This window comes from Anarrhichthys ocellatus, unplaced genomic scaffold, assembly GCF_004355925.1.
Source record: "Anarrhichthys ocellatus isolate YVR2014 unplaced genomic scaffold, GSC_Weel_1.0 scaffold118, whole genome shotgun sequence".
In the NCBI taxonomy this organism is placed as follows: domain Eukaryota; kingdom Metazoa; phylum Chordata; class Actinopteri; order Perciformes; family Anarhichadidae; genus Anarrhichthys; species Anarrhichthys ocellatus.
In genome coordinates, this window is record NW_022280148.1 from 806664 (window position 1) to 817856 (window position 11193).

The following is an 11193-nucleotide window of genomic DNA, read 5'->3' on the forward strand; positions in this document are numbered from 1 at the left end:
GGGCAATCACTTTTTCACACAGGGCCATGTAGGTTTGGATTTTTTTTCCCCCTTAATAATAAAAACCTTCATTTAAAAACTGCATTTTGTGTTTACTTGTGTTATCTTTGTCTAATATTTAAATTTGTTTGATCTGAAACATTTAGGTGTGACAAACATGCAAAAAATTAAGAAATCAGGAAGGGGGCAAACACCTTTATACACGTGTGTGTGTGTGTGTGTGTGTGTGTGTGTGTGTGTGTGTGGCATAGCTGTTCAATGTTTATACCTACATCTGTTCTACTTTTTTTTTACTGCCATTTTTTTAATATATTTTTTCGTATGCGTACACATACATGGCCAATAAAGCTGATTCTGATGTGTTAACGTACTCTTCTACATAAAAACCTATGCAGCTAATGTTAGCAATGTAACATCCTAGAAACTTATATCTCGTTCCAACCTCTCTGGGTAACGAGTATCAGTTACACAACGTTTAACCATGACCAGCTCTAAACCAGCCTGAACACGAAGAGAAGCTTTGGAGCAGAGTTCAGAGAGTTGCGGTACTCGGGTCAGAGCTGGCTGATGCTATGATTGGCCAGTCTGTGTTTGAGGGGCGGAACTTAGCAAATGGTGAATTGAAAATGAACTTGTATTCATTTGAGGAGTTGAGGTGCAACACAAACTCCCCTCAGATTTAATTAGGCTCTGTCAGCTAGAGGTGTGATGAGACAATTATCCCTGTGAAATCTGGCCAGTTGCAGCAGTAAAAAGTAGCAGGATCCAGCAATGAATGATAAAATGAAGAGTTGGGCCCTATTTTATATAAATAATTATGAAATAAATGACCCCCTTTCAACATCTTTTTATTTCATAATGGCATTTTCCATCTTTTTTTCACATTATTTCACATTTTATTACAGTGGTGTCATCACTGTCCTTTCAGCCAATCACATGCCCCCTCCCCTGTCTCTTGAGCGAGCAAGCAAGCTAAACATCTGCTATCGGACTTGGCGAGTTAGCTCCCGATAGCAAGAGCATGAATATTTACTGTTGGTGTTCTAGCTAGCAGGAGCTAACTCGCTAAATTTGATGGTAGTTGTTATCTTGCTGGGGGAGGGGGAGGTTGGGGTTACGAGATTAGCTGTAAATTAGTGGGCGGTGACTGTCAATATCGCTGCTGTCATGAAAAAAAAAAAAGATAATTTTGAAATATAAATGTCTAAACTGATATCCACATTCAGTCATGACAGTGAATGGTGAAATACTGAGTTGTGTTTCAATAATTCATTTCTCAGGCATATGATCTCATATGTCATTTGAAATTACATATCCCACAGAGGATGTAGAAGCATTATGTTTGTCATGTCTGTCTTTTAGGTACGCAAAGTGGTGATGGACACGATGAAGAACATTCATCCCATCTACAACATTAAGGTACGTTCAAGCCGCTGACAGAAACCCGGCAGCTTTACTGGATGGATTGAAATGTTTGGACGGAAGCAATCATGCCCAATGAAGATATTTTCCATCCTTGTTCTTGATCTCCTGACTGAAATTAATCCCTCTGGGGTTTGAACGCCAAGGCTGGCTCAACCTGGAGCTGAGGGCATGATAGAGCCACAGATGGTCCGCAGCACTCATTGTGCTCATAGTAGACCCATTCGTATGAGGCACAAGGTTTCATTGTTTTAAACTTCTGTAATTGTAACAACACTGGAGCAGCCGTGTCAGAGTAGTCCTGGGGACAGATGCTGAACAAACGGCAGACTGCTCTGAACCGAGGCGCTGCTCATCTTCATCAGATGATAGAACAAGCTCGAGGTTGCCCAACCACTTCTGGCCCACTTCTAACCACTCCCGTGTGGGGAGCTGCTTTTTACTCAGAGGCCAGAAACAAAACCTATGCTCCTCCATCTTGACTTGTCAGAGATGTACAAATAACTCATTGCATCCATGAAACGTTTGTAACAGTCTTCCTGGCAAGAGCAGCTGAAAAACATTTAAATCTTTTTTTTAATAAGTGAAGTTTTCATAAACTTAATAAACATTGTCCCCATTTCCTGTGGTTCTTCCACCATAAAGGCCTACAACTGCCTTCAACTTACAAGACTAGCTAAATAACTATTAATATATACATACAGTGTTAATAAATCTACTTTTGAGAGCAGGCAGGGCCTGTGGCGTGACAGAGTATCACATTTTTGTTACTTTTACTCCTACCACCACCAAATTTTCTGACGGCCGGATCCATCAGACACTGATGATCAAACAGGAGCTGTTCAAAGACCCCGACCTGCGGATGCAGAGCTGGGAGCGCTTCCTGCCCAAGTTCCGCCACAGGAACCTGGCCAAGCGCAGGGAGCCCAAGAAGAAGAGCGCGAAGAAGGAGTACACACCATTCCCTCCGTCACAGCCGGAGAGCACGGTCAGAAGCTTGCTTTATTTAAACAGCTTTATTCTAACATTCATAGTTGGTGATAACTGCCTCTGTCTCGTACATGGAGAACACAGTAATGTTAGCTTACTAGCTTCAAGAGCTAAAGAGAACCGCATGAGAATCGCATGCTCTCATACAACATTGTTTTCTATTATAAAAAAAGCTATGCTAACAATAGTTATTTTAAAGATGATAAAAAAGATTGACCTTAATATAAACTGCCGACAAAACGGGGTCCTTCGTTTAAACCATGTTATTGAGACTAATTTAGATTGGGATTGATTCTAACTTTGATTTTTGTGGATCATCTTTTAGGTCGACAAGGAGCTGGCCACGGGAGAATTCTTCCTCCGTGAAAGTGTGAAAAAGAGGAAGAAGATGGAGGAGATCAAGGTGAGCACTGAGTGGATTCATTTCCTGCAGGGCTGCAGGTTCACATGCCTGATATTACAATAATGGTATCCAGCTGGGGTTTAGGCCTTTTTTTCCTTCTGTTGAGAAAACGAAAAACGGAAGCCTTTTTTAAAATTAGCTTGATTAGTTGGCGTGATCAAATGAGTGCAGAGTCTCTGTAAATGTTTGCCAAAACATGTTAGGAAAAATGACATCGTATTTTAAAGAACTGCCTATGGTGTGACTCACTGTTCCTCTTTTTCAGGTGAAACAAGCCGAAGCACTGACCAAGAAGCAGGAAGAGCGGAACAAAGCTTTCATTCCGCCTAAAGAGAAGCCTCTAATGAAGAAGACCATCAAAGGTAGAAATAAGGGAGCAAATCTCCATCTGAGAACAAATGTGTGAACCTGTGCACCGCATTAGTCCAGCTAAACCCCCCCCCCCCCATTGTTTCTGTCACGGCTCCTACAGAAAGCAAGTTGGACATCGAAGCCATTAAGGAGAAAGTGAAAAAAGCCAAAACCAAGAAGCTGGGGGCTCCTCCAGTGAACCCTGCCCCCCCCCACCGGCAGCACCGTGGGCAAAAAGAAAAAGAGCAAAACAAAGGCTAACCACAGACTTGCACCCTGGTAATTGTGTTGTGTACCATGTGATATGGTATTGGTTTGGCAGTCCTGTTGGACAGATTAAGGACTCTTGTCAGGACACAGGTAGGTGGGACATCGGACACACAGTGTGTGCTAGAGGATTATACTAAGCAATATGAACAGGAAATCCTCATATCTGGAGACCAGTAGTACACCAGTGAGTGATGTCATACATTGTCTTCTTTTCTGCCTCATTTGTTTTCTAACTATTGTCCAGAGTTTGAATGATCAGTAGTTATAGATTTTCAAAGTATGTTGTCGTCCTTCCTCATGGCTGATGTGTGTTCAGGATGAGGCCGACTCCATCAGATGGAAATTGAATAAAATTAAAGGCATATTTTTAACATCCTGGACTTTAAGTTTTAATTTGATTCCTTTTGATCATGACAAACAAACTTATGGTAGAAGTACTATTTGGGGGACAGGATTGTAGGAGAGTCCACATTCATGGGTGGTCAGATCACAGGATTTGAAATTGGGTCCATTGCAGAGCTGTACTTTTTTTTTTTTTTTCCTACTAATGAATTATTCATCGTTTCTTTTTGTCTCAGTTTATCATTCTGTAAACACTGACATTATTGCCTCATAAACAAAAAAATTTGCTAAGAGCTGCTTAGTTGCTCATATTGTTTGTCCAACTTGCACTCTTCTTTTGGCAATTTATTTATACTTTTTCTGCATCCTCCACCAACTCCTGATGGACATATCTGGCTCTCTAGCTGCTCAACAATGTGCTATTTGCTAACTCGATCTGTCTGCGGTGCTGCTAGTGTGCAGTTGCCGTCTGTAACCAGGGTTGATGAGAGCAGCCAGAGTGAACGGAATGTTAAATGCTATGTAGAAATGTGCCAGTAATTTGACATTGTTGCTTATATGAACATATTAATTAGTGCAGCTTAAACCTAACGTAACTGTGGCTGCACACTACTACAGTAAAATGAGCGAGCACAGTGGACAGTTTGGGCACGTTCACTTTAGTTTTCCCTCCCGAACTTGAGGTTTATTGGGTTGCTTGTGTCCTGTCGGATGGCTTAAATCTGGGGCTAGCTAGCTCACTACAAAGAAGCTGGTGGATAAAACGCATGCACTTATTCTCTGTTTATGTACAGCTCTGATAGGACTTGGCACTGGCTGAACAAGTCCGCGTCTTTCAGGTCACCTCAGGTGGTCTATTCATAGCAGAAGACCTCGGGATAAAAGTGGCGGACTGCATACGCTGCGATGAAGGTGACAATGAGGGCAATGGGTCGGGCAACCAGAATAGTCACATAATTGAAGCCACTGGTACCGGGGGCAGGGTCCCAGTCTGGAGTCCAGTTGTAACCTGGAAACACCAATGAAGTGGTTTCAGTATTCGTACCTTGCACAGCTTTGTGGAATTCACTTATTCACTAGTACCATGTTTAAAACAATTACCCTTTAAGCAAAGTGTGGGTGTGTATTTTACAACCCAGTCGGAACAAACTGTCTTTTTTAGCTTATGTACCATACTTACTTTTCTGTGGATCTCTTTCTTGGCCACCTGCAAAGGCAAGATGACAAACGGTTAAAATACACACAAAAATGCATTGTGTGTTTGTGCCAGTAGGAATGCTGATAACATGGAAAAGCACTTGTGTTCTTTGTCTCGGCTTCCTTAAATTTGTTGTCAGCTGTTTTCGAAATGATTCAATTGTAACAATCTAGAGGTCACAAAAAAAGCCAAATAAATAAAATGTGGTTTGGGTGAAAATATGCAAAGGTAGCCACAAATATTCGTGATTTGTGAGAACGAAAATCAAAACCAGGATATGAAGGACAAAATACTTACGGCAGAGATTCTTCTCACAGGTGCCTTCACATCCAGAGCAGCCTGCCCCTCCTTGTTTATATGGCCGCCTTCGGTTCACATTACCCCTGCACAAGGAAATATCACCCAATTTAAATCGCTTTCCTATATTGTATGTAGCAAATCTTTGTTCATTCTGGGTTGATCTTTGCTCTGAACTTCCGCCCTCTCATCTAATTGTTTTTTTCTGAAATTGAGGGTCGCCTGTATCCGTCACATTGTTATGCTTTGAGATGTGTCCTCTCCTCGCGCTTTAGTCCCACACTCTGGAGATGCTAGCAGAGGAGGTGAGGAAGACATGCGAGGAGAGAGGAGTCAGGAGTCAAGGGTTTAACAAATGAGATATTGTTCCCTCAGAGCGTAATTTTTAAGCAATATCAGTTGACTATAAAATTCCGCAAGAAATTGAGTGGCTGCTACTGGCCGAAGACGTAGCAATATATATACACGCCAATATTGCCGTTGAGTTTCAATTGAGATATCGTTTCTCTCTTTTCTGCATTTTAGATTCATACTCTTGGATTGAATCTTGTATTCGTGATGGACATGGCTCCCGTTATTTCTGTATTGGAGATATACATCTTTGTTTGAGATACATTTGAAAATTACATTTCTACATTTGTGATGGAAAGACATGAACTTAACATTTCCAAACATGAACCTCATTCTGAGCATAATGTTAAGATAGTTACTCTGTGGGGCTTCTATTTTGAAAGGGTGGGACTGGGTGGGTGAGAGGGGGAAGGGAGACATAATCGTAATGTTTGACACACATATACAGAGATTATTAAATGCCAGGCTTCATCACAAGCATTCCAGTTAGAATTCATTCTGTGGGGCTTTTATTTTGAAATGGTGGGCTGGGTGGGGGAGATGAGACAGAATCATGTTTGACACGCATATACAGAGGTGTGTGTGTGTGTGTGTGTGTGTGTGTGTGTGTGTGTGTGTGTGTGTGTGTGTGTGTGTAAAAAACTGGTTGGAGAGGCATACTGATTTTGAACAAAACTCCTGCCTCCTTTTAACAAAAAGTCTGAGTGCCAAGATATGGGTATCATGATAAAGATAAGACTGCCGAACGCGTTGATGTAGTTTTTAATTTTTGTGGTGTTAAAAGTGTGAGCTCCAGGGCAATATACAAAATTGGTACCGTCTGCTTTCTTTGAGAAATTAGTGGTCAGATTTAACATGGAGTCGAATGGAGCAGTTGGTTGGAGTTCATGTCCCTCTTTGAGCCAAATGTGTAAGTCTGTTGGATTCCATAGACATCTGTGTGCGACAGCACATTTCCAAGCTTTTTGGCCAAAAATGGTGTATAAAGAGTAAAAATTGTAGGACTCGGCGCAATTTGTTCGTAAAAATCACAATACTTTTCATGCTCTGCTCCACTCTGACAGTTATGCCCTCAATCTAGCGCTGAACATTACCTGCAATACACACCTATTACAAAATCTGAAACGGACCCAAAATTTTCCTGAAACTTAAACGTTGACTTAATTAAAACTGTCCTAGCTATCAAAATGCCCATTTGGCTCAATAAAGTACAGCGTTTTGTCTACGTATTAAACTTAAAATCATTGTTCTACGTTAAAGTATGGCTAGTCAATGTGGGCCCAACTTAGTGTTTTTTTTTTTTTTTAGCTCTCTTCACACCGAAACCCCATTCAAGTGAATGGAGACATTTTGCTCCGAATTTCGGTAAAACAGCTGGGCGAATCGCTCTAGAAAATACATTGCACACGATTCCCAATCAGGCCGCACGTTTTGATGTATTTTTTTGCGCAGGTGTTTGCAATGCTGTGTGAGGAGAAGCGCAAAAAATAACCTGGAAGAATATTATTAAGCCCGATGGATTATATACAGTGTGCTTTGGCACAACTGCCTTGGTGCTACAAAGCCACACTGAATGATGACATGTGGCATGTATTGTTATACCACTGTATTTTATTATATCTGTATCTCTTACATGTTTACTTTATATGTGGTTGTGGTGAGTACCACCCTTTTTTCACATGAAACCAGGCCTGAACTTCAGCCTGAATCACCAGAAGACAAATGTAATCACAAAGGGCGTGTAGAGGACATTTGACATCACCGGAGAAAAATGCAAATTTTAAAATGTTGACAAAGGCTGACGGTTTTCGTAATCATCCAACGTTTTCGGAGCCCTTGAGCCTTGTTAGTGCACCCCTTTAAATGTACAATGTTAACAGTTTTCTAAGTGATCAACTCTGAAGTCTGTATTGTTGGACATCTTCAACTCACGCTGTAGCATAGTTGCAGACAAAAATGACACCCTCTCTAGAAGTGAAGCTTGTCACACCATTCGGGCAGAGCTGGGCGGCACAACCAACCTTGTAGCTGCTTCCCCACACAACCTGGAGACGAGGAAAGGGTTAGATTATGCAATGTAGACCGGTTATGACAAAATGAGCAGTTCCTTCTTTTCTTTTTAATAATATATAAACATTTCACCACACAAAAAAACCCACAAGCAACTCTCTAACTTTCCAAAGAAGTAAGCACGCACCTGTGTGTAGTGGCCACAGATGTTTGTGCAGTTGTTGCTGTTGTAGTTGTAGTCATGTTTTTCATCCACCCAACGTTTTATGGCCTTCAACACATCAAAAGATGATGGTGGGTGTGCTGCCCATAAGTTTTCTCCTACAGAGGTGAAGGTAGGGTGCATTCGGCGGACGTCTTTGAGGTAGGTGTTGTGTTCAAATACACAGTGACTTGCCCACGCTCTTGCAGTAATGGCCAAGCCCTCGTCCCATGTCTGAGTGAACAGAAGTAGAGAATATGAAGCAGTTCTTTGGTATGAACCACCTTTTTTAATTGACACTTTTAAAAGGGTTGGTTCTCCCAAAAATGAATGGAATAGAGAGAAATACAAAGTTGTGGACAATAGCTCAGTCGCTAACCGGATAATAAAGTTAATTTAAAAGACGTGCACCATTGACTCATCTCCCATAATTGTTTAAAAACCCTGCGTCTTTTGTGAAGCCATTTTGTATTCAACAGAGGGTTGAACTTAATGTTGCCAATCAGCCAATAAGCTAAGATAGCTTCCTCTATTTTAGAGTTTCTGGCTCTTCATGGCCGCTACATTTTCAAGTTGCTTGCAATGAGTCAATGTTGCAAATTCATGTTTCATTGTGCACTGAATTTGAATCTTGCACAAAAGATTTGTGATTTCCTTTTCCTCTCAAAGTATACGTTAGTGTTTATTTCCTAGATGGTCCAGGGATCTCAAGCCACTACTGTACCATTCTAAAACCAACTGAGGGTTGACAGCAGACATCTTACTGAGAGGCGTTTTTCTAATTTGACCATTGCATTAATATTCCTTCAGAGTATTCAATCCTTACCCATTAGATGTTCACATTATTTTGGCTGCCCGTTGCGGTGTTGGAGAGGGGGCTTTACCAGGTTTATTTGTTTATGATAGTGAAAAAGATAATGAGAAATCAAAATGGCCATCGTGCCTACCATGTACAGCATGTCGTTTGCAGGTGGACTGACGGACGACCGCGCGTCGTTGTGTCCCCTCACACATTCATCAATAAACTTCCCATCTGTGATTTCTGGTAGTGAGGCTGAACACTCGGCCGAGTCCAGGATCATCCAGGCCCACAGAAACATCCTCACCGCACTCATGCTTCAAAGAATACAACGCCTGAGGCGAAGGCTCAGTATCTGTGTCTTGTGAAATACACTTTGCAGCCGTCAAAATGGAACAGGAAATTACACACTCAAGAGGAACAGGATGCATGTGCTTCTTTTGTAGCACAGTGACAATGTGTCACCTCAGGCACTTTTCACACCATGTGCACAAGGAAGTTGCCATTAAGGGTCGAGAGTGTGATGTAGTTGGGTTTCAAAATAGGTGAGCAACAAGTCTGAACATGTTACTCATTGTTTTCCAGCTGTTGCCTTTTTGTTTGCTTGTTGCATTGCCTTGTGGGACATTGGTGTGCAACAGCACACTCAGAATCAAGGTTTTCTTTTGTAGTCAGCATGCTATGGAAGCCCATTTCTGCCACTGTGAGGAAAAAAATAAAGATCCTGTTATCTCGAAATTTCGACTTACTATCTCATAATAATGAGATAATATCTCATAATTTTGACTAAGTGACTGAGGCGTAGCAGATCAGAGAAGCCATGGTGGAGAGACAGTGAACCGAGTGAAGTAAATATAAGATTTGAGTTAATGACAACTATGTTCGTCACTGTAACTACAATACAATTCTCCAGTTCTGAGGTCTTTGCACTGGCTTCCTGTCCAACAAAGAATTGACTTTAAAATCCTGCTGTTGGTTTATAAAGCACTGAATGGTTTAGGGCCAAAATACATCTCTGATCTGCTGCTACCTTATGAACCATCCCGGCCCCTTAGGTCGTCTGGGACCGGTCTACTTTCTGTTCCCAGAGTCAGAACTAAACATGGAGAAGCAGCGTTCAGTTTTTCTGCCCACATATCTGGAACAAAGTCCCAGAAAGCTGCAGGTCTGCTGAGACCCTCGGCTCCTTTTAAATCAAGACTGAAGACTTTTCTGTTTGCTGCTGCCTTTAATTGAACCAGATTCAAGGATATTGATCAATTTCTGCATTTTACTATACCACTGTATTTTATTTCTTACACTGTTTTCTATTGTTTTAAAGAATGTTCTTAATTGTTTTTAAATCTCCTTTACTTTTGGCTTATGTTTTGATGTTTTTAATGGTTTTATGTGAAGCACCTTGTTGTTGAAATGTGCTATACAAATAAACTTGCCTTGCCTACAACCTTTTTCAAGTAAAAGCCTTGTGAGAGGAGGCATTTACTCCACCATGGCTTCTCTGATCTGCTACGCCTCAGTCAGTTAGTACAAATTATCAGATATTATCTCATTATTATGAGATAGTAAGTCGAAATTTCGAGATAACAGGATCTTTATTTTTTCCACAGTGGAATTTCATTCGTAATTTCATTGGCTATACGAAGCGTGAGTCATCAGAACGATCGGTTGCAATTGGCTCAAGCTTTACCCAAAACAAGAGGGGCAGGCATTGTCTTTCAAAGCGGACTCTCGTTGGCTATTCCAGGCTGTTGACAGGAAATGGAAGCTTCTCATAGGTCAAATTAGGTGTCAATCGAAACGTCAGCATGCAGCCGCCATTTTGAGATACAGACACCGTGAATGGAATTTACGTCGAAAAATACATAGAAAGTTAGCCATATCTGCCGGCTAATTTGAAATGATCCGTGGGTATTTATTGACGTAATAATGTTTTGGACTAAATATTTTACTGGATTGGATCGTCTTGACCCTTAGCAATCTAACAAGACCGCTTTTCCCGGACTTTTATGGATGGGGGAAATACTATGAAGCATAATTGGTGAGTTGCGTCGATATTTTAACGGCTTGTTTTTGGGTTGGTGGTCTGACAGATGTTGACTGTACCTGCTGTTGTGATTGTATATTGAAATGGTTTGCTCAAATCGAATTACCAGAATCATAGCTTTCTAAAGAGATATCGCATTAGTACCTACCTTTTACATAGCAATTGTGTACATGACAGATGTACACTAAACACTCCAACGGCCGCGGGGGGGCCGTCAGAGTGGTAACAGATCATAAAAGGCTGACAATGTACCTTAAACCAGTAAAGGTGTGTTAGCAACAGTTTCTATTGGAAACAGTGAAACCAACTTCCTGAGCCACCTTTTTGAAGAAAATCTTTGAAACTGTTTACTTTCACAAAATCCACTTTTGGCCTCTTCCAAGCCTGAAACGTATTTTAAGAGCATAAAAGGCTGAGAATGTACCGTAAACCAGTAAAGGTGGGTAAGCAGGTTGTAATGAAAACATCATGAAACAGTGAAATCAACTGCCCTGAGCCAGTTTTTTGAAGAAAA

The 11193-nt window shown here is 41.2% G+C and overlaps 2 protein-coding genes across 2 annotated transcripts in view; one reads left to right on the top strand and one right to left on the bottom strand.

Annotated features, from left to right (window-relative positions):
* krr1 (KRR1 small subunit processome component homolog) overlaps positions 1–4205 on the top strand; it is a 10042-nt gene extending 5837 nt beyond the window's left edge. The window contains 6 exon segments of the mRNA XM_031876882.1: positions 1363–1419; positions 2240–2410; positions 2738–2815; positions 3081–3177; positions 3288–3367; positions 3369–4205. Of these exon segments, the coding sequence (XP_031732742.1) occupies positions 1363–1419; positions 2240–2410; positions 2738–2815; positions 3081–3177; positions 3288–3367; positions 3369–3449 (564 nt within the window). The 3' untranslated portion in view covers positions 3450–4205.
* glipr1a (GLI pathogenesis-related 1a) lies at positions 865–9025 on the bottom strand. The gene is made up of 6 exons (XM_031876883.1): positions 8784–9025; positions 7822–8070; positions 7557–7669; positions 5274–5359; positions 4959–4985; positions 865–4787 (listed from the first exon to the last, which is right to left on the bottom strand). The coding sequence occupies exons 1-6, from the start codon at positions 8949–8951 to the stop codon at positions 4633–4635; spliced, it is 798 nt and encodes a 265-aa protein (XP_031732743.1). The 5' UTR covers positions 8952–9025; the 3' UTR covers positions 865–4632.
* Between the last annotated feature and the right edge of the window lie 2168 nt (positions 9026–11193).